Below are 24,259 nucleotides of genomic sequence, written 5' to 3'. Positions count from 1 at the left end.
GAAGCAAAAGGGAAGCACTGAAGGATTTTAGGCAGAAATTTGAAATGATCTAATCTGTTCCTCAGAATAATCTTTCTGGTAACGGTAAGGAAAATGGATTGGGAGGGGAGATGGCAAGACAGGGAGGGCAGGTAATCGAGTGTGTAAGTTCACTTTTGGGTTTACAGACTTATGTCTAGAATAGTGCTCGGCAAGGTTATTGTAGGAATCAAAAGAAGTCGATTCCATACAGAAGTGGAGCCCACTTTTTTGACACTACTACTTGATTCACCTGCTTGCTCACTTAGTATCTTAACATAGGATTTTCACAAACTAATAAGCAAAACAACCCAACAGAAAAATACTCAAAAGATACGAACGAATGCCAAGCTCATGAAAGGAGAAATCTGAGTGAGTCTACATATGAAAATGTACTCAGCTTCACTAGTAACCAAGGAAAATACAAGCACCATTTAAATTCATGAGATGCAAAAATATTTAAAAGTCTAAGCAAAACCCGTCTTGACCAGGATATAAAATAGTGGGGACTTTTACATGTTGCTGGTGGGATTATAAATTGGTGAAGCCACTGTAGTGAGCAGTTTGAGGGTTAGTATTCAGTAAGTCAGATGATGCATGTGCCAATTGACTCAGCATTATCATTTCAGATAAAACCCTAGATAAATGCTCACACCTGTTCAGAGAGACATATTCAGCAGCATTCACTGCAGCATTGTCGATTATGTCAAAACCTTGGAAATATTAAATGTGGATCCTTAGGAGAATGGGTACATTTTGATATATTTGTAAACCAACATGATAATCTGCATGGGTATGAATAAACCAAAGCTATGCAAATAGAACTTGATATTCAAGTCACAAAATATTGACTGAAAAAGCTTTCAAAATGATACATATAGTATAATGTCACTTAAAGTTAATTAGGCAAAATAGTTTTATTACATGTATAATAATAGATAAAAATATCAAATTTAAGAGCCTGCTTATCTCTGAGGAAGAAGAGTAAAATGTGATTAGGGAAGCTGACATATGGGCTTCAGCCTATTTTTCTTTTTAAAGAAAAGTCAGAAACAGATACAGCAAAAATAAAATTTCATAAATTTAGAGGATGTATTGAGAAGCATTAGTTTTTTTTTTATTATATATTTAAAATGTTTCTAAACATTTTTTGAGAGTAGAGCATTTCAGAATTATCTTTTGCTCAAGGTAAAATACTTTCCTGGCATCTAAATACTTTTAATGACATTTTACAGATTTGACTGATGAATTAGCTCAGAAGCTGTTTGTTGTTTCAGAAATATCTTCAGCAACAATGGCCTATTCATTACCAACAGCAGTTCCAGAATCTCCTAGAATTTATCCTGCAAGGACACCCAAAACACCTCGAACACCCAGGTTACAAGATCCAAACAAAACACCAAGATTTTATCCTGTTGTTAAAGAACCCAGAGCCATTGATGTAAAGGTACACCAATCAACTGAGACTATAAAGTCTGCATTTTGTATCATCTAACATTGCAAAATGAGACTTTTTAGTTTCTTTCACATTAAAAAAAAAAAATGCATATTTTGGATTGTAAGAATTTGTTTAAAAATGGCGTTTTACCTTAGTGATGTTTTCTCGGGTTAAGGAGTAACTTCTTTACAATTGCGTAGTGTAATCAAAGATCATCAGAAGGTGTAATGAAGAATTATAAGTTGAATTTCCTTTAACCCTGTTTAGAAACCTAGCCAAAGACCTTTTTAGTTAAGTTTTGTAACTTGTATATGGTATGTCTTGAGTTTTGTGACTTCATATGATTTCATAATGTGTCATCCACAGTATGAAAATGTTTGAGTTGGTTTACAGTCAGAGGGTTTTAATTTACTTGTGAAGTTCACACTACTGAAAGTAATTGCAATGTATGACTTCTTTTTCTTTAGAGTCCAAGAAAGAGAAAAACAAGACACAGTACAAATCCCCCTCTAGAGTGTCATGTAGGTTGGGTAATGGATTCCAGAGATCATGGGCCGAGAACATCCTCTGTCAGGTACCGTACTTGTCAAACATTGCTTTTTTCTTGATTTTAAGCCTGTTGAAAACAGTTACTAACTAGATACTCGGAAATATTTAAAATTAACATTAGCAAAATATGAACAATGAAAATAGTAAAAAGAAACCAAATAAGGGGAGATAAGTGTTCTTGGATTGTCTGATCTTTTTTTTCTACTCTTTTTCTAAGAATTTTGATTGACCTATATTCAAGTGTACGGATTTTTTTCATCAGCTCTGTCCAGTCTGCTCATAAGCATGTTAAAGGAATTCTTTATTGATGTCATCTGCAAATCTTCACTAATCTTCAATTGACTTTCTCACAGGAGGGATGCCAATCTGTACCCCATATTTCTCAGCAGACGACTTGGCCTTCTATTGCACTGTGAGGAATTCTTTATCTCTGCTTTCCCTTATCTCTCATTGCCTCTTTGAAGGTTCTTTTTTTCCTGGCCCTTTTTGGCAAGTGTGTCAGTAGTGGTATAGTTACTGTACTGAAATTATTTAATGCTAGCTAACTCTACATTCTTTCAACAATGCTAAATGTTTTACATGCATTATTTAAATTTTTGTATATGTCTTCTTTAGCCAGCAAATTGATAGATGGCAGAACCTTAGTGCCTGGCATAGTTGATACCCAGAAAATGATAGCATGAATGAAACTACCTTCCCCACATGGATGCAGTCATGTAACCTTTTGTGACCAAATGGTGTTGAGTATAGAACTGCTCTGTATAACTTACTTTCTCTAATTCTTCTCTGATTTATGTTGGAGGCAGGAATATGCACCAATTATTTGGTTTCAGTGATTCCTAATCTTATGGAGACACTTCAAAGCATGCTTATCCTTTAACAAGATAGTCCTAAATTTCAACTGGTTTTGCTTGGTTAGAAAAGTGATATTAGCCTACGGAATTTACATATAAAATATTAAATTAATCACATAGGAAAAAGGAGTGTTCCTGCAGTTTAGCAATTAAGCGTACCACTGCTTACTCATAGGCAAGTTAAACTTTTATTCATCCTTCCCCAAAAGGTTTTTTGAATACCTACTATGTGAAAAACTCTGTATTTGGTAGAATGGTTAATTAAGATGTAAAAGATGTGTTTTATGCCTTTAGTGAGATTACAGTGTAGTGTGAGACATATTTCTGATGGAGATATAATTATGGTATATATATATGTTCAAAACAATTATGAGAAAGGCAAATAATTCATCCCAACTGGGAGTATCATGAGAAGCTTCTTTGGGCATGGGCAATGATATTGTTCTTGATGGATGAATAGATTTCAGCAGGACAACGTGGGAAATAGAGAGATAGAGGATTCATGAGGGAGGAAGTAGCAAAGTTACCAGAAATATAAAAATATATCGTGGTGTAGCGCTAGGCAAATAACTCATATGTACCTGGAGCCAACGATAGGAGAATACCATAGTGAGATTTTATGGGAAGTGATTCTTGTAAAAATTAAATCCCAGTTTAATCTAGCCCTTGAATATCTTGCCAAAAAATTGAGCTTATTCTGTAGGTAGTGAACTTTGAACAGCAAAAGTGATATGATTTAGTTAAATGATTTTCAAACCTTATGGTTTAAGGTCCTCTTTATAATTATTAAAAATTATTCAGAACCTCAAAGACCTTTTGTTTATGGGAGTTATATTATTTATTGAATTAAAAAGTAAACAATTAAATATTCATTAAAAATAATAAACCCATTATGCATTAACATAAATAACAAAATGTTATTATATTTTTATGAAATGCAGTTTTTAACGAAATGTAATTGTATTTCTCAAAAAAATTCCTGAATAGAGTGGTATTGTATTAAAATTTTTAAAAATTGTTTAATGTTTGGCTAAATATAACTAGATTCTCATATACTTCTGTTCGAACTTGTAATTTGTTTTTTTGTTGAAATAGAGGAATAAAATCTAAGAAAGGGAGGAGTATTTTAATAGCCTTTTCCGATAATTATATATTTTTTTCTTTGATATTAGACCAAAGCCGAACAGGTGGTACTTTTTTAAAAGTTAGTTGCAATGTGAAATCTGAAACCTTATCAATGACCTTTTTATACTAAGTGAATTTTTCTTACTCTGTTACCTTAAAAGCCATTTGATATCTTGTACTTTGAATGGATCTTTGCCTATGCATGCTTTTGTATCATAAATAGGCCATTTGGAAAAACTGATTCACTGAGTTATGCAGATTTCTAAATATTGACATATTTTAATATACAATTTCAAAAAAAAAATCACATTTAAGAAAATAAAGAGAGTGATCTTAGGGAAGATGGCAGAGTAAGAAGGACCGGGAACATATCTCTCCACTTAAACAACAGTTGTACTGGCAGAAAATGTCTACAGTAACTATTTTGGAATGCTCGAGTCTATTTTAACATTTAAAGCTTTCAGGGGAAAGCTTGTCTGGTAAACTGTGGTTAGTATTGGTCTGTGTCAGCCTTTGGTGTGGTAGCGACTACCCATCTCTTAACCCCTAGCCCTGTGACAGGCATTTAGATGAACGGCAATCCATATTTTGGGTGTAACTTGCTGGAACCAGGATAGGCAATGAGGACATTGTCCTCCAAATACTGGATTTCTCTGTTCAGACTGCTAACTGCCGCTAATCAATAAGGTGCAGACACAGGGTCTGGTAGTCATTGTTCATCCCCCACAGTCTGAATGTCCTATTTTTAGACATTCAAAAGCAACCACTTATAGAGGGAAATTTAGGAAACTACCACGCCTGCCCAAGGAAAGATGCAGGCTCAGAAAAGACCTGAGGAGACTTTAATGTTTTACTACTGGCTAATCCCAGCATAGAAACACCCTACAACAATGAAAACAAAAGAAAACAAATAAAGAAAACAAACAAACAAAAAACAGCAAACCCAGGAGACGAGGGAGAATCTGATTTCCAGAGTTACTACATTATAAGATTCATGTCTATTTTACTACATATACAGACTTGCACATACACACTTCTAAAAAAAATCACCACCGATTTCATTAGAAAAGTCTTCAGGTATTAGTGAAAACTATCAAACTCATGGTGACAGATACAAGGTTCCCAAATTCTAATTTTAGCATGAAAGCTCAGATTTGTCCTTGATAGTACACTTATTTTATTCATTTTCAAGAAAACGTCTGACATAAAACAAAGTCTGAATAATTTGTTAGTTCTTCTTCTAATTAAAAATGGTATTCCATGAAAAAAAAATCAGTTCAGCTCACAACTTTATTGAACAAATGCTTTGACTCAAGACAACTGTCTTAGTTTGAGCTGTTGTAACAAAAATGATGTAGACTGGGTAGCTTAAACCACAAACATTTATTTCCCACAGTTCCAAGATCAAGGTGCCAACAGATCCAGAGTCTGGTGAGGGCCCACGTCCAAGTTTACAGATTACCATCTTGTATCTTCACAGGATGGAGAGCAGAGGGAGAGGAAGCAGGCTCTCTTATGTCTCTTATAGGAAAGGCACTTATCCCACTCATGAGAGCTCTACCCTCATGTCTTAATTACTTCCCAGTACCATCACACTGGGGGATAGGAATTCAACATTCAGTCCGTAGCAACAGCCATCAATAGGTATGCCACAAAAGTGCTTTCTGCTTCCATTCCATTTTTTTTTCTAATTGTGATAAAAAAAAACAAACAAACCACATAACAAAATTTATTGTCTTAACCATTTTTAAGTGTACAATTCTATAGTGTTAAGTGTCTTCACGTTGTCATGAAACATCTTTAGAACTTTCTCATTTTGCAGGACTAAAACTTCTGTTGTATTTTGTCACATACAATAAGACGTGTGTATGCAAGGGTTGAGATTTCATTAAGTTATTATTATTATTTTTTGCTTCATCTAGGACATTTTAAGTTGAAATTGGCATTTTCTAAAAAAAAAATATTGCAAGTGCATAGCAGTGAGTAATACAGTCAACTACTAAGTAAAGCTTGGTGCCACTGTCTCAACTTGGCTCAGCAGTTTTATACATCATTGCTTTAGTGCTATCACTACGAATGTTAACACAGCGAGAGAGCAAGTTACTCTCTTAGTATTATTGTGAAAATAGTTTGGACTTTGCAGAATTTCTGAAGGGTTTTTGGGAAACTCTTCAAGCACCCACTGACCACGTGGTGAGAACCACCAGTTGAGATCAGTGTCTTAGGAAGACGACTTTGGTGGCGGCATAGAGGAGGCAGATAGAAAAATGAGACCAGTTCAAGTGAAGGAAGAGGAAAGCCTAAATTCAAACAACGGAGTGCAAATGAAAAGGAAGAGATAGATTTAAGAAATATTTCAGAAGTAGGGTTGATTTACAGAATTGCAGGTATGTCTTTGGGGTAATGAAATTATTGCCCTTTGTGCCAGATTTTATTCCTTATTTCCACTTATTCAATTTACATCATTAACCTAATTACTCATGAAAATTGAAAATATCTCCAGTACCATAAGAAAATAATTAATTGATTTAAACTGAATTAATAGTGGATCTGGAAGAGGAGTAAGCTAGCTATTCAGTTAACTGCTTCTTCTTATTATTTTAGTTTGAGAATTTGTGACCATATTCTTTTTAACTTTTGAATTTACCTATGTGTTGACTATAAATAGTAATTTGTATGCAGCTCTGTATGTTATTAGTTTAGGAAAATTTGGGGAACTAATGCATTTTCTACTGCCTCAGACTCTTAGTAATGAACAAAAACTTGGTTTAAACACTTGGTTCTTGATATATCAATTTGAAAGCTTTTTCCCTCTCCTCCTCCTCAAATAGCAGTTCAAATGCTTCGCCTTCAGAAGGTACACAACTAGTAGGAAGTTATGGATGTACTCCTCATTCATTCCCAAAGTTCCAGCACCCTTCCCATGAACTTTTGAAGGAAAATGGCTTTACCCAGCAAGTGTATCACAAGTATCGTCGAAGATGCCTAAGTGGTAAGATGCTTGTCCTTTATATAACTGTATTTAAAATTAGAATATAAATCTAAAAACTTCCAACTGGAACATTTAATATCAGGTTAAGATATTCTTTTATTTGTTATAATTTCTTATATATTTGTTATAATTTCTTATATAATTTCTTATAATTACCTTAAGTAAATGTGTTTGCATGTATTCTTTATTCATGTATTTTGTAGCTTAGACACATTAGGGAATAAAGTATATTTAATATATTCTTGTTGCTATTGACAAATGCTTAAACTTGAGCAGTGAGCCAGAAAATGGATTAATATTTGTCCTGTATTTAGAAGAAATCCAAATACATTTTGAGGATTAATATGTTTCAGCTTTGCTTTCTGTTATGTAAAACGTCTGCTGTTTTGACTTTAATAAATACCTTTAATAAAAAAAAATGATTTATCATTTTAACTTTTTCAGAGAGAAAACGCTTGGGAATTGGCCAGTCCCAAGAAATGAATACCCTCTTTCGTTTCTGGTCCTTTTTCCTCAGAGACCACTTCAATAAAAAAATGTATGAAGAATTTAGACAACTTGCTTGGGAAGATGCAAAAGAAAATTACAGGTCAAATATTTTCTCATATTTTTACACTTGGAGAGAGTTTTAAAAAATAATTTAAAAACTAGTACTGAAAAGTAGCTCCATTTTGAACCGTGAAAATAGCACAACATAACTGGAGAGAGAGCTACACGAGTTTCTGATGGCTGCATACCAAATTACCGAAAAACTTAAAAATGACAAGCATTTATTAGTCCACAGTTTCGAAGGCTCAGGACTGCAGGAGCAGCTTAGCTTGCTGGTTCTTGCTCACATCTCTTGCAGAATTGCAGTCAAGGTGTTGGACAGGGCTGCAGTGTCTGAAGACTTGCTCAGGCTGAGGGTCCACTTCAAGCTCATCCACATGACTATTGGCAAATAGGCCTCCCCAGAGGGCATCTCATAGTATGGCTTTACCCAGAGCTAGTGATCTAAGAAAGAGGGAGAACTTCGAAGATGGAAACTTCAGTGTCTTGTATAATCTATATTTAAAAGTGACGTACTATCACTTCTGCAATATTGCATTGTTCATAGATCCACCCTGGTACAGTGTAGGAGGGGACTACGCAAGATTGGAACACCAGGAGGTGGGATCGTTTGGGACCATTTTACGGGTTGGCACAAAGGCCAAATGAATGTGCAAGAGAGATTTTTCCCTCTCTAGCCCCCACTGTCACAGACTTCCCTAGCATGTGCATATATATCCCCAAATTGATACATGCTTAGAGTCAAACCAGCTGTTAGGACTCCTTGAGTGATCTCATGATATGTCTTGACTTATCTGTTCAATCTCATTGTTTCTACTCTTAGCCCTTTAGGCAACAGTGGTGCATGTTCTCGGAGTGAACCAAGCTTTCTAGCCTCCAGGCGTTTGTTCACATTCTTACCTCTGCCCATTCTCTTTCTCCTCCCTCTGCTTTGCTAACTCATTCTTTTTGTACAGGTTAGACCTTGCTTCCTTGAGAAGTGTTTAGGGAGAATTTTGAGAGTACCTATAGGGCTGAGTTGAAACCAGACCAAGAGGGTGAGAAGGAACATGAACTGCACACTATTTATTCCTGAGTAAAGGGAGAAAGGAGATGTGATAGAAAGAAGAAAAAAGAATTTTTCTTTCAATATTTCCTAAATTTACCCTTCTTCAACAGTTCTAAAACTGAATTCCTCTTGTAAGTCTCAGATAAGAATATATTGTTAATCAGGTATTGGGATTTTCAAGAGGAAAAAAGATGTTGCCAGTAAATTTTTCTGAAAAAAAAATTACATTTGCACTGACTTGTGTAATCTTTATTTTGATCAAGAATGACAGATACATGGTATGTATACCTCTTTTTCTTCTCTTCTGTCCCTTACTGACATCTCTATCAAATCCTAGCACTGTTGAGATTTAGATTTATAGTCTTTACAAGAGTTGACACAAAAAGCAAAATTTCCATTTCTGATCTCGATGTTCTCATTCATGCTGTGGTTTACTACCCATTAGTGGGTTGTGAAATCAGTTTGGTGCTTCTGACTTGCTTTAAAATATTTAAAGAATAGTTTGAAAAACTTACATGTGCTTTTATGTATACACATAATATATATGAGTGTTGTATTGACTTGGTCACACATTAAAATATTTTTTTATTATCGAACTTAGAAAAGTTTGAAAGCCATCGTTATAATTAATTTCAGCATATTTTGCTATTTAAGCAAACAGTTTGTTCTTCGAGACTTTCTAGTACCTTTTCTGATCCCATTTCTACCCAAGTCTAGGTTGGGAATTCCTCTTCTGTGTTCCTCTGTGTATGTTTCTAATAGTTTTTTAATACCATTTTGTAATTTTGGGTCTGTTTCTTCTGTGTTCTTGACTAGACTGGACTAGCTATTCCTTAGGAGGTATAGCACAGTGGTTAAGCACCTGAAGACTTTGAAATCAGACCTACGTTTGAGTCCTAGCCCATTAATTTACTGTGACCTTGGTGAATTATAATCCCTGTAAACTTTAGGTTCTTTATAAGGTGGGGATAATTATAGTAGATACCCTCTTAAGGTTATTGTGAAAATTAAAAACAAACAACATGTAAAGGGCTTAATGTATTACCTGATACCTAGTAAGTGTTCAATGAATTGTTATTGTTATTGGGGAGAAGATCATTACTAAATATATCCATTCACTAAAAATAGCAGTAAGATGGTTTCGAGAAGGAAGGAGAGGAATAACATTTATTACACATCTTCAGTGTGCCAGTTGTGGTCTGAGTGCTTTACAAATATTATCTCATCTATTCTTGAAAAAGATATTATTATCCCCATTTATAGGGATAGATACAATCGCAGCCTAGAATTCAAATATAGTGCTTTCTGATTCTCAGCCTTTAAGCCGTCTCACCGTGAGGGGTAAGTGAGTAAATGACAACCAAGAAGCTGATCGTTTATTTGCCCCTGCTCTTCACTGCAGCGGTTATGCTGCACGTTTGGGTTGTTATTAATATCATACTTTTTTTTTAGAAATGTAAAGAATTTTTATGAGTTTATTTGAGCCAAACTGATGAATATGCCGGGGAGTAAGATGTCAACTGTTCCTTTCAATGTCATACTTTTAGTCTTTGGCATTCATTTGCTAAAAAATAAGAGTAAAAAGTCCAAATGTAGTAGTCTTTTGGCCTTTACCAATAATCTAAGAATTCTAACATTCCTCTAAAATATTATTAACTTGATAAAACCAAAAAGTTCTCAATTCTGCTTTCCAGAGGGAAGACAGAAAGGGGCCTAGGCTTCAGCCCCAGAGATTCTGATTTCATTGGTCTGGGATGAGCCTGGGCATCAGTATTTTTTATGATTCTTATAAGTAGCTAAGGTTGAGAGCCACTGATATCAATATAATATGATCCCATAAGGGGAGTGTCAAGGCAGATTTGTCATTCCGAGTTGGTGTTTCTTTAGTGTTTAGTCCCCTTAGTCTTAATTCATACAAGCTCAAAGAACAGCATCTCTTATGGCTACCAGAGCAAGGGCTCTGGTTTGTGTGTGGGTGTGGAGTTGGTGGTCTTACATTTCTCTGGGTCGTTTGCTTTTCTTCTGGACTGACCATCACTCTTCATCTTGTAAGTAAGATGGTTACAAAACTCTCTCAGCCCCCATCCTTCTCCTTCTCCCCGTCTCTCCCCTTCCTGTGAATAAGCCAGGCAACATTATGTTACCAGGATGAAGAAATCGTAGTCACTACTCCACTGTGGCATCCAGAATGATTCAAGGATTCTAACCGAGGAATCTTTTTGATATGTTTTAGTTGAGTGGGCTAAACATGGTTTTTTCACTGCTGTCTTGTCGGCCTTGTCTGTCCACTCTCATGGGTTCTGCTCATCACCATTAGTTGAAGGTTGAGCCCATGTAGTTTGCAGATCCTCTGCCCACAACTTATCTCAGATTCTCTAGGTAGTTAGAGAAGGAAACAAGGAAATTTGTTTTCTGATTTATGTAATCATTACAAGTCTTTCAGCAAAATGTCTTTTTATTAAATGTACTTTATAAAGCAGAGAGAGTCTCTTAGGAATCATTTAATTAGGTTTGCCCCTTTATAGTTTGAATGGGTCAACCACACGTAGGGTCTAAGTCACAAGAGTATGGACTTTATCTCTCTAGAGTAAAGATTGTGTCCAAGAGTATTTAATACCACATCTAAACACACCATTGTAAACCTTGGTTTGGGAAAAATCTAAAAAATTCCCAGTCTGTCATTAAATCTTTTGACCATTTCTTCAGGAATGCCAAAGGGAGATCCCCTGTCCAAAGAAGCCATACTCTCGTTGTCCAAGGGCTCCCTCTTATTCTGTAGGTCCCCAGCATACCTCCAGGCGGTACTGTGGCCAGATCAACCAAAACGGCAAAGCCAGCTATTACTACCTCAGCTGAACATCTGCATGCTGAAAATTACATACATTTAAACATTTATTTTTTGTTTGGGATTACAATGCTGGTAAATATGAGATATTGGCATTGCCATAGCAAAAAATTTATTATAAACATTTTATTTCTTTTCCACAGGTATGGATTAGAATGTCTGTTCAGGTTTTATAGTTACGGACTGGAAAAAAAATTCAGACAAGAAATTTTTAAGGATTTCCAAGAAGAAACCAAAAAAGACTATGAATCTGGTAAAACAAACAAACGAACAAAACAAAACTTATTGTATTTGGCAATTGTAACCTTGAATCTGTTAGTAAATAGGGAATTCATAACTTTTTTCTTCAGGGCAGACCACTGAAGACCTCAGGCCTCTATTATGGTTCTTGATGAAGGATGAGGCACCATGTATAGTAAGAAGGCCTGTCCTGTGAGGTGCCGGAAAATACTCCTAAGTGTTTCGTTTGTGGAGTTGTACTTTGTTGTTATATTCCTTTGACAAACATGATTACTTGCTGATGTTTCCTTATGTGGAAATTCTATGTAGCATCAGTAGGGGTGCTTGGAATGGGGGAGTAGCACCGTGGGTAACAGTGCAGGCTCTGGGCTAGCTCCCTAGGTCTGAATCCCATTTCTACTACTTGGTAGCTGTGTGACCTTGGACAGGTTACTTAACCTTGTTAGTTTGTGTACTCATCAGTAACATATACAAAAAAAGCACCTATATCACAGGGTTGTATATGCTTCACATTAGTTTAATAATCAACCACTTAAATAATACTTGTTGCATAGCAAATGCTCAATAAATGTTAGCTACCATTGTTCATTATAAGGTCTTATTCTCAAGATCTAGATAATGTACATATTGGAAGATAAATGGTTTATTGCTGGTACGATCATTTTTAATATGAATCATTTTTTAAAATTCTATATAATTTATCATGTACATTCTTTGTTACTAGGTCAACTGTATGGATTAGAAAAGTTTTGGGCTTATCTAAAATATTCTCAATCTAAGACACAGTCTGTTGATCCAAAACTTCAGGAATACCTCTGTAGCTTTAAGAGGTTAGAAGACTTCCGTGTTGATGTAAGTTTTAAGTCTTTTTCTCTTTTTATTATTTGTTCTTTTTATTACTTTTACATTTTGAGCTATCAGTGATTTTTTAACTTTAATTTTACAATTTTAATTTTTTACTCTTTTATTTTCAAAATTTTAACTTTACAATTTTGAAATCAGACTTTAAAACACATGCAAAAATAGTACAGAGAATTCTCATATCCTTTTACTTAGAATTCCCAAATGTTAATCTTATATAACCACAGTGCAATTAATTGTCAGTTTACTTTAATTTTAATATGCCCTTATAGTGAAACATATTATAGATTTAGTAACTTATTGTGGATGTGTTACTAATTTCTCACTAGCAGATTGAAATTTTTTCACCTTTTGTGTACTTTTATCCTATCGTTTTTGTAACACATGCTGACGGATACCCCACATTATAAAACTAGGGCAAGAACGTTATGCGCATACGTTATGTGCATATGCAGAGACAGCAGAATAGGCTTTAAACAATTTGATTTCCAGAGGAAAAGGAAAGCATTTTTAAAAGAATGGAATGGACATAAGGTAAAGAGAAAGGAGGAAGAAGAGGAAAGAAAAATGAAAACGAACAGGAGATGATTCTTATAAGTAGCTAAGGTTGAGAGCCACTGATATCAATATAATATGATCCCATAAGGGGAGTGTCAAGGCAGATTTGTCATTCCGAGTTGGTGTTTCTTTAGTGTTTAGTCCCCTTAGTCTTAATTCATACAAGCTCAAAGAACAGCATCTCTTATGGCTACCAGAGCAAGGGCTCTGGTTTGTGTGTGGGTGTGGAGTTGGTGGTCTTACATTTCTCTTGGTAGTGTGCTTTTCTTCTGGACTGACCATCACTCTCCATCTTGTAAGTAAGATGGTTACAAAACTCTCTCAGCCCCCATCCCTCTCCTTCTCCCCGTCTCTCCCCTTCCTGTGAATAAGCCAGGCAACATTATCTTACCAGGAATGAAGAAATCGTAGTCACTACTCCACTGTGGCATCCAGAATGATTCAAGGATTCTTTTTGATATGTTTTAGTTGAGTGGGCTAAACATGGTTTTTTCACAGCTGTCTTGTCGGCCTTGTCTGTCCACTCTCATGGGTTCTGCTCATCGCCATTAGTTGAAGGTTGAGCCCATGTAGTTTGCAGATCCTCTGCCCACAACTTATCTCATATTCTCTAGGTAGTTAGAGAAGGAAACAAGGAAATTTGTTTTCTGATTTATGTAATCATTACAAGTCTTTCAGCAAAATGTCTTTTTATTAAATGTACTTTATAAAGCAGAGAGAGTCTCTTAGGAATCATTTAATTAGGTTTGCCCCTTTATAGTTTGAATGGGTCAACCACACGTAGGGTCTAAGTCACAAGGGTATGGACTTTATCTCTCTAGAGTAAAGATTGTGTCCAAGAGTATTTAATACCACATCTAAACACACCATTGTAAACCTTGGTTTGGGAAAAATCTAAAAAATTCCCAGTCTGTCATTAAATCTTTTGACCATTTCTTCAGGAATGCCAAAGGGAGATCCCCTGTCCAAAGAAGCCATACTCTCGTTGTCCAAGGGCTCCCTCTTATTCTGTAGGTCCCCAGCATACCTCCAGGCGGTACTGTGGCCAGATCAACCAAAACGGCAAAGCCAGCTATTACTACCTCAGCTGAACATCTGCATGCTGAAAATTACATACATTTAAACATTTATTTTTTGTTTGGGATTACAATGCTGGTAAATATGAGATATTGGCATTGCCATAGCAAAAAATTTATTATAAACATTTTATTTCTTTTCCACAGGTATGGATTAGAATGTCTGTTCAGGTTTTATAGTTACGGACTGGAAAAAAAATTCAGACAAGAAATTTTTAAGGATTTCCAAGAAGAAACCAAAAAAGACTATGAATCTGGTAAAACAAACAAACGAACAAAACAAAACTTATTGTATTTGGCAATTGTAACCTTGAATCTGTTAGTAAATAGGGAATTCATAACTTTTTTCTTCAGGGCAGACCACTGAAGACCTCAGGCCTCTATTATGGTTCTTGATGAAGGATGAGGCACCATGTATAGTAAGAAGGCCTGTCCTGTGAGGTGCCGGAAAATACTCCTAAGTGTTTCGTTTGTGGAGTTGTACTTTGTTGTTATATTCCTTTGACAAACATGATTACTTGCTGATGTTTCCTTATGTGGAAATTCTATGTAGCATCAGTAGGGGTGCTTGGAATGGGGGAGTAGCACCGTGGGTAACAGTGCAGGCTCTGGGCTAGCTCCCTAGGTCTGAATCCCATTTCTACTACTTGGTAGCTGTGTGACCTTGGACAGGTTACTTAACCTTGTTAGTTTGTGTACTCATCAGTAACATATACAAAAAAAGCACCTATATCACAGGGTTGTATATGCTTCACATTAGTTTAATAATCAACCACTTAAATAATACTTGTTGCATAGCAAATGCTCAATAAATGTTAGCTACCATTGTTCATTATAAGGTCTTATTCTCAAGATCTAGATAATGTACATATTGGAAGATAAATGGTTTATTGCTGGTACGATCATTTTTAATATGAATCATTTTTTAAAATTCTATATAATTTATCATGTACATTCTTTGTTACTAGGTCAACTGTATGGATTAGAAAAGTTTTGGGCTTATCTAAAATATTCTCAATCTAAGACACAGTCTGTTGATCCAAAACTTCAGGAATACCTCTGTAGCTTTAAGAGGTTAGAAGACTTCCGTGTTGATGTAAGTTTTAAGTCTTTTTCTCTTTTTATTATTTGTTCTTTTTATTACTTTTACATTTTGAGCTATCAGTGATTTTTTAACTTTAATTTTACAATTTTAATTTTTTACTCTTTTATTTTCAAAATTTTAACTTTACAATTTTGAAATCAGACTTTAAAACACATGCAAAAATAGTACAGAGAATTCTCATATCCTTTTACTTAGAATTCCCAAATGTTAATCTTATATAACCACAGTGCAATTAATTGTCAGTTTACTTTAATTTTAATATGCCCTTATAGTGAAACATATTATAGATTTAGTAACTTATTGTGGATGTGTTACTAATTTCTCACTAGCAGATTGAAATTTTTTCACCTTTTGTGTACTTTTATCCTATCGTTTTTGTAACACATGCTGACGGATACCCCACATTATAAAACTAGGGCAAGAAAGTTATGCGCATACGTTATGTGCATATGCAGAGACAGCAGAATAGGCTTTAAACAATTTGATTTCCAGAGGAAAAGGAAAGCATTTTTAAAAGAATGGAATGGACATAAGGTAAAGAGAAAGGAGGAAGAAGAGGAAAGAAAAATGAAACGAACAGGAGAGAGAGGTGAAAGTCTAGGTCCATCTCTACTTAGTACTGTGATTTGTTAGTCTTGAAGTTTCGTGTAAATGGATTTGATGGCCCAGAGATGGCCTTAATGGAAGTGCCTATCTATGTCTCTGGAATTAAGAGCTATGTTTCTAGAGTGGCCTAGCCATTTCCGTCACAGAGACGGCCCTACTTATAATAGTGACTTTTGCCCTATCAAAATGGAAGCTAAGAATTCAGGCCTTCACTTTTAAAAACATGGAGTAGTGGAGAAGGAGGTTATGGTCTTAATTTGTCTTCAATTAAAAATATTAGTCTGGTGGTGTGTCATCCAGGCTTTCAAACCTCTGTAACTGGAAAGGCCAAAAAAGCTGCATCTTTTCGAATGCGGGTACCTTTCTACTGCCTGCCCCCTCTTTGCCTGCAACCTCGGGGGATTTGGAAGCTCTATGGATATTCGATGTTTAAAAGTGTTTGAATTTAGCGCTATCCTTAATGCTCCCCAGTTTTCTTTTCCTAGAAATCCTAGATAAACTTATCTTCATACTTGCTAAAGATTATTTGACTTGGTGTCTCTTTTTTTTCTCCTTTTGCTTTCATTTATCGGTTAAACATTACCAGTTAACTCCTAGGATAGGAGCTAAGGGCTGAGAAATGGACTAGAGTTATAAATACTTTGCAGTTGACAAAAACTGAATAAAGTAGGAAAATAGCCTCTCTGAAACATTTTCTTGGAGGCAAGTAATCCAGTCTTCTGCTTATGCCCTACTGTGTAGTTCAAATCCATGTTTTGAGTAAAAGAATGACACAATACTAGTAAGCTGATTTAACTGGGGAAGACCTCTCAGTTTAACACTTTAAATTGCTGTTAAGTTTTTGTTACCCTGATAAAATCTGCTGAAGTGCCAACAGTTTCCCTCTGTTGGAAAAGTCTGGCCTTAGATTTTACAGCAGGGATAAATAGTATAATTGTCACTATGTTGTCTTTCATAATTTGCAGCCCCCCATTAGTGAGGAATTTGGAAGAAAAAGACATTCATCTACTTCTGGTTCGGAGAATAATCCTCATAGACATCCATCTAATTCCTCCACAAAGTCACCAAACGCTGCTAAGCCTGCATCTGCCAATCAGCTTCAGGTCCCAATAAATTCTTCCAGGAGTACCGCACAGGAGTTCAGTGACAGTTCACACCAGAAGGGTGCTGCCTCGGTCTCCACAAATGGTGAAATGTCTGAGAAATAGATGCTTATGAAAGTTGTTTGCCCTTGAAATCAGCATTTACATCAGTATTTATTTGGGAAAAATCTTCTGACGTTTAGTTGTGATCATCAGAAAAAAGAAAAAAGTGGTAGCAATTTTTTTCTAGCAAGATAAAGTCTAAAAACTTTTTCCCTGATTTCACAAACAAGGATAGTTTTGGTGACCTTTTATAGAGATCCTCTAGTAATGTATTTTGATCTCAGTATTTCTTTTACAAAGCCATTGTTTACAAGAATAGCATTCCTTAAATATATATAAAACAACAAGGAATGCCTAACATTTCAGCTCTTACTTCTTAAAGAAGATATAGTATGTTGTATTCATCTCTTCTGTAGAGCTTTCTTAAAGAATCCAATTACCCCACTATCAATTCATATTTGAACCTCTCAAAAACGAAGGAAGATTACGTATATTTTTTAATTCAGAAAAAATATGAAATGATACATTTGCTTTCCTTGTAGACATACAGTTGAAAGGAAACTTTTTTAAAAAAAAAACAAAAGTAGAAATATATTACAGTTATAGTGAAGCATATGCACTTTGGATGCTGGGTTTTGCTTTTTTACCCCACCAGTTACACCTCAGGGCCTCCATAGTTATTGCGTTGGTGTGGAGTGCTCTGAATTGCCATCAGCTGGTTTTATATTAGGAGTGATTTACTTTTGTGACTGTGTAAACCTGCACAAGTAATTGAAAAGAGATGAAATCTGGGTTGGGACTGGTTGGAATATTGTCCTAATTAATTAAATCTTACGCTGCTTTGAATGCATCTGCTGTTTGTACATCTATAGGTGGGTATGTTAGAAACAGATTATTTTAGATTTAAAAGGAGTACTTAGTTTTTCCTTTTTGTTTATTTTAATTTTGTTTATGCTCATAAGTGTTAGAGGAGTTACAGCAAGTTGATTTCTAATTTTGATTACAACTGATGTAAATGATAGTTTCAGTTTTTGTGGGAAATAAAAAAATAAAGTGCTTATTTCAAATTATTTGAATGATTTTTAATTATTTTTGTTTGAAACGTAGTTGAAAAGCTGTAATATTCAAATTTTGCTAGTAGAAGACCAGTATATTTTGTGAATGAAGTTTCAGTTATTAACTTATATCCATTTTTATTTAGCACATATATTTTCTTGTATTGGCAGTAGCAGCTGGTTTAATACACTAATTTATTATTTTTGGCATCTTGTTCTTATAGAATGACAACATCGAAGTACATATAATCTTGTGTGGATAAATGTGCTATTTAATAATAGATTTTCATTATGTTATTTCTCATGCATAAATGATAATTTGCAGTTTTATAAGATTTAATATTGAGGGAGGGTCATTTTGATGTTTTAATTTTAAGAAACAGTCAAATTTGAATATGTAGAAAATAAATTTTACTTGGAAAAAGTTCTTGGATAGATAATCTAAAACAACTAATGCATTAGAATGATATATTTTTAAACGTTTTCTTAAGTGGATATGTAGTTCTGGCTTTTCAGTCAGAAATTTCTAAACCATGCTAATTACTCTTACATCGTTTCTTGAAATGATCTAAAATTTTTTTCAATATCGTTTTTGTGTTGAACACGTACATCTGAAAGCTGTATTTAACCTAAGGTCATTTCTACTCACCTAAATATGCAAGTGTAAATTCGATTGGAAAATTGTATATTTTATATGAAAATACAGTAATCAAGAGTTTTGTGATGTGTAATAAAGTCAGTAATTTTATATTTGATTATAAAAGTAATACGTGTACACTGGGAAATTCAGAAAAGCACAAAGAAGAAAATAAAGTACTTTTAAAAAAAATCGATATCATGCTATACATATAGCATTATAACCTGCTTTTTCACGTAACAGAGGTAAGCCTTTTCTGATGTCATTAATATTTCTACATCATGATTTTTAGAAGTTATAGAGTACTTCAGCATATGGATGCACCATAGGTTATTTAGCTAATCGTCTATTGTTGAACTTCAGCTTGTGGCCAGGTTTGGGCCCTTATAAACAATTTAATTAATAATATCCCTACAGATAATTCTTTGTGTACAAACTTTGAGCTATTGCCTAGCAGAAATCCCTAGAAGTTGAAATTCTCAGTAAAAATGTAGTCCCATCTCATGTGCTCTAAGATGGTCACATACTTTTACACTTTAAATCTTTCTCTTTGATAGATTGAACAGCAAAAAAAAATATTATTTTAATGTCATTATTCCTATCATTTTCGTTGGATTACTAACGAGTGATAATTTTTATTGTTTTAACTGTGTAGGTGGCTTGATCATATCCATTATATTTTCCTTTTGTAGTGATTATCTTTTTCCAGTTGATTTATAGAGCTTTTTTACTTAACAAGGATATTAACCCTTTGCTTTCTAATTGTGTTCATGTATGTTTGACATGGTATGTACTTTTTTTGGTAAAATTTTTAAAAGGTATGCCCCTTAAAGAAATTTTAAATGTAAAACTCAAGCAAATAAAAAAATTGTTATTTATGAAAAGAAAAACATTATTGACTAAAATTTTTACAGCCCTACCCAAAATTTATATGTCTTTAGAGACCTTAGATGCTCCCTTCCTTATGATTTTGCACAGTTTTGATTTTATTAAATACAGAAGACAACATTAAAATGTTTAAATCCAAACTACTTGTCCTTTTAAAAGAATAGTTGAAGTCATCTTTGGAATTCTCTATACTAAAAGGAATTAAGGAAGAAAATTATGTTTTAAAATAGGTATTTTCTTTTTAAAATAGATTTTTACGTTTTAAATTTTGCCAATTTGGGACTCCACTGTGACATTCTTTCATACTTCTCCTTGCCTTTATACTAAATGTCATTACCATTTTCCTTTCTGTGCTTAATCTTGCCTTTCAACTAATTTCTTAGCTCTCATGAACTGCTCTATTTTATTTTTGCCTGGAGGGACTGATCCGATAGAGTAATACCTAATAATATCGCCACTAGATGGCAGAATGGAATAAGTCAGATCTGCAGCCCAGAGAGAGAGAGAGAGAGAGAGAGAAGAGAGAGAAAATGTGTCTATGTGTTCGTGTGTGTGCGTTGGAGAGCTCTCACTCCATCTTGTGGTGATATATAATTATATCAATTACTCTTGCATTCTTAACAACTCATGATTACCTTGTTAGGGCAATTCCAAATTGTGCTTAGTTATTAGTAAATAAATACAGTAACAACATTAAGATTGGTGTATGGTTAAAGATAAAAATATTGCTTTAGTTTTTGTCCTTTCACTTAAAAGTTTGAAGTACTTCATTAGCGTTATTTGTGATTAACTCTCGAGATGTAAACAAGGCAGGAAAATTGTAAGACACATTCGTTCGAAATGTCTGGCTAACCTAAGCTGTGTAGCTAAATCACACAGCGAGTGAATGAATTTGGCTTCTGCCTGAAACATGAGATCCTTAAAACTATATGTTACTTTATAAATGTTTCAGAACATGCTTCGAAATTTTTCATTACTTTAGGGTTATTACTGTCAACTGAAGATACTATAGTACTATTCAGAAATAATGATAATTCTCGTCTTAAAAAAGCTTGAAGGAAATATGCCATATGGTAAACTGACAGAAAGAACCTCTAGCTTTATACTGTTTTACCAATTTTCTTAATTCTTTACAATGAGTCTGTTTTTAACTAGGCCAATTAAGACATGATTTGGTTAAAAGAATGGTTTCTACCAATATACTATACATATTTGCTTCAGTTTAAAAAAAAGGCAGCATGTGCTGTTTGTTGTTTTGATTTTTTTTCCAGGTAATATTACAAGTCTACAAAATTGAATACTTGCTTAGGATACATTAGACCTCCATCATAACCTGGATACAGTCACAGTACTATGATGTTTAATGTTAAATTTTTCTGGTTTCCAGTTGAATGCCCTTGAGTATAACCTAAGGTAAGGCTTTCAATGAGTCAATATGAAGGGCTTGGAGAGGGATGGTCTGTGAGACCCCACAATTTTGTATGTTGAATTTTGTCTTTTTATGAGTTTTTGGAGGGAGATAATCCTTAGTTTTTATCAGATACCTACCAGGATTTATGATCTCAAATAAGTTTAATAATCACTGCTCTAGAGACAACTTAGCTTGTTAGAAACATGAATTGAATCATGACTCTCCTAAGATACAAAATTGCATTTACTTCATAGTGTTCTAGAGATCATCTGTAAAGCATTTAACACAATGTCTGGCATGCAGTAAGCACTCAGTAAACACTAGCTATTATTAGGAGTAAGCACTGGACAAGTTAACTGCAGCTATGTAAAGATATTTTCTTCAAGAGGCTATGAATATTTTAAATCATGTGAAATTAATCTACTGAAAACATTTTGATTCATACAGAGAAGTCAGATTCCTTGTAATTGTTTTGTTGTCCTAGGATAATGAAATTACAGAAACTCTTTTGCCCTTGTGGTGGCTCACTTACCTCCTTGGGAGAAGTAGTAGGGTGCTTAGAGACTGCTATTTCTACTGACTCCGAACTATCTTATATTTTCTCGGCATCGCTACGATCTGTTACTCTTGCCTCATCCAGTCCCCGAGCAGGATATGAGAACCTGCCTTTCCATGACCCATGGCCTCCCCCAGGCTCAACTGGCACTCCAGTGACCACTCATTCCCTTTTGCATGAACCAGAGTATATAGTCTAAGGACCAAGGAAGACATCAAACTATCTCACGAGTCTGTCAAAAACACACTTTTGGAAACTCCTTTGGGTCCTCAAATTGGAGGCATTCTCAGGGTGCACACATACTTTCAGAAGAGTTTACACAGGCATAGATCATTTTAAAGGAATCAATTTCCAGATTCTCAGCTTCATAAGTATTCTTTCCTAAAATTGATTTATCTTATAATATGCTCGAGTTCCTAATAGTCTTTTTCCCAATAGGCATAGATGTTACCCACCCCAAATATCACTCTAGAAGTGAAAGCCACAGAAAGGTGAAACCTTTAATGACTCATTGAGCTTTCATAAACACATGAGACTTGCTGAATTTCTCTTTATTAATATTTCTGTTAAGGGTTAGGCTTTGGATATTTTTCATTGGTGTTCAGTGTGTTATTCAATGAGACAAGGTGTTTTTCTCAAATCAAATACATATTATAACTGACTGTCATCTTATTTCATTGATATAGTATTTAAAATTTGTATTTCCTATTTATATAAGATCTCATTTTTTAAAATAGCTGCCAGACGAATGCTTTTAGCAGACTAAAACGTTCTCTTTCATTAGATTTCTTTAAGAAGTTGGATCACAAGTCTTCTAAAGACGTGCGTTTTTAATAAAATGTGTGGGGGAGACTCAAGCTGTTTATCCCGTCCGCATCTCCTTCCTCTGGCGCTCACTGCTGGACTGCACGCCATCCTCCTGCTGTCTCAGGTTCGCCAGTACAACTGGTTCTGGGTATTGGAAGGCAGAGGAAGGAAGGGGCACCACTTCCAGACCTGCCCACGTGCCCTCTCCGTGCTCATTCTTTCCTTTCCTGGCTCTGTGGAAGCCACATATCGAAGACAGCAGAGCACCAAGATGGGGGATCCTATGTCCCTGAATCACCACCTAGTCCCTTTTGGGACTGTGATTATCAAGAAAGTCTTTTATTGTATTAAGCCATCAAGAATTTGGAGTTTATCTGTTACAGTAGCTAGCATTCCTTTAATTAATAAAAAATTTACTACCCATATTTAATAATTATAAAAATGTACACACATATATGTTGTCTTGATCTATTATGTATTAATAATTGTAATAATCCAGAAGAAAAAAACATTTATTTACTAGAACCACATATGGTCAGAGTAATAGAAATAAAATTTTAAATAATATACTTATTTTTGTTGCAGATATCTGGTGATCAATAAGACTTTCAAACATTAAAATGTATTAGGATAAAAACCTGGAGAAAATGGAATGGAAATAGAAGTTCAAGGAGAAAAGGGAAAGGTGTAAGTTTTCTAAATGTTAAAGAAGAGCTTTCTCAGACATTTTTAAAAATGGCTTTAAATGTTATATTTGAAGTTTACTGGATTCACTTAAAAATGATGTTTATAATTTTATATATAATGTCAGTGTTTATAACATGCTGGAAATTATGGTCTTTGCAACCAAAAAAATGAAAAATTTTACATATCAACTTCAAATGTGACGGTTACATAATTTTATGGAAATTATTTTAGAGGGTGTTCAAGCAAAAATATTTGAAGACTGATGGGAGGAGAGAAAGTGCAGACTTTGGAGATAAGTAGCTCTGCATCCGAATTCTGTTTCGGCTCTATCGCTGGGTGCGTTAGGTTGACCTGCCCTTATTCTACTCCAGTATTTAAAAGAAAACACATATAAATTATTTACTATCTAGCACTAACCCGTTTTTGCTGTTAAAAATCTCAAGTACTAATAGGAGGGGGAAAAGCCACTCAGGTGAAAATGAATTCATCAAGACCCTTATTTTTTGAGAGTGAAAGAAAAATTAGGTAAAGAGAGGAACTAACTTTACTTGGGAGAAAAGGGATAATTTTAGAATATGTGGCATGAACCAAAGGAAGAAGCTTTGTTACATGGTGTGATGGTATGGGAAGGGACTTCATTTGGGAGAACACTAGGAAGGATGCCAGGGCTCTACGTAAAGGGAAAATGAGAGGGAAGCATAAATTTGCTTTAACTTACATTGGTTCTAGTCGACCATGCAATTAAAATAGTGCTCAAACTTTAAAGTTACTCAAGATTGCTTTTAAGTCGGAGTAATTATTTTATATGTACCATAAATAGCATGTACTTTATGAATCTCCTCCCTCGTGTTCTATTTTAAGGAGCTCCAAAGTGATACCAGAGAGTTACTAGGTCAACGGCCAGCTGTGTTTGTTTCCTTTATAATTCTTTCAAATCTCTAAGAGAATTCAAGACATTAAGTGTGACAGTTCTGTACCTAATACCTCTGATTACAGCGTGGACCTACTGAGCCAGGAGATGAATGTTAGTGGTCATGCCTGGAACAGAAGCTCTGGAGGGCTGTGAAATTGATAAATTCATGCCCGGTAAACAGGACAAATGTGGTTAAAACAGTACCTGATGTCGCCTGACCTTTTTATTACTTCATTAGCTACCTTAAACTCAGATTTTCCACTGGAGTTCTTGTGTTTAGGAAGGAATTGGAGAGA

General features: G+C 34.7%; 1 protein-coding gene across 4 annotated transcripts in view; it reads left to right on the top strand.

The window, feature by feature from the left end:
• The window catches only part of LARP1B (La ribonucleoprotein domain family member 1B), an 82,678-nt gene extending 64,599 nt beyond the window's left edge, over nt 1-18,079 (top strand). For 2 of the 4 annotated variants that reach the window (XR_895989.2, XM_011362122.2), the window contains 7 exons: nt 1,296-1,465; nt 1,924-2,030; nt 6,816-6,976; nt 7,421-7,565; nt 11,562-11,671; nt 12,383-12,510; nt 16,830-18,079. Coding sequence is in view for 3 of the 4 variants with exons in the window: in XM_011362122.2 (XP_011360424.1) it covers nt 1,296-1,465; nt 1,924-2,030; nt 6,816-6,976; nt 7,421-7,565; nt 11,562-11,671; nt 12,383-12,510; nt 16,830-17,072 (1,064 nt within the window). In the remaining variant the exon portion in view is untranslated. Of the gene's footprint in view, nt 1-287; nt 480-1,295; nt 1,466-1,923; nt 2,031-6,815; nt 6,977-7,420; nt 7,566-11,561; nt 11,672-12,382; nt 12,511-16,829 lie in introns of those variants that run through there. The other 2 variants (XM_023531803.1, XM_023531804.1) reach the window with 2 other exon arrangements.
• The last annotated feature ends 6,180 nt before the right edge of the window (nt 18,080-24,259 follow it).

The sequence above is a fragment of the Pteropus vampyrus genome, unplaced genomic scaffold, assembly GCF_000151845.1.
Source record: "Pteropus vampyrus isolate Shadow unplaced genomic scaffold, Pvam_2.0 Scaffold73, whole genome shotgun sequence".
NCBI classification, from domain to species: domain Eukaryota; kingdom Metazoa; phylum Chordata; class Mammalia; order Chiroptera; family Pteropodidae; genus Pteropus; species Pteropus vampyrus.
The sequence above is the reverse complement of the archived record's forward strand: the minus strand, read 5'-3'. Positions and strand labels throughout refer to the sequence as shown.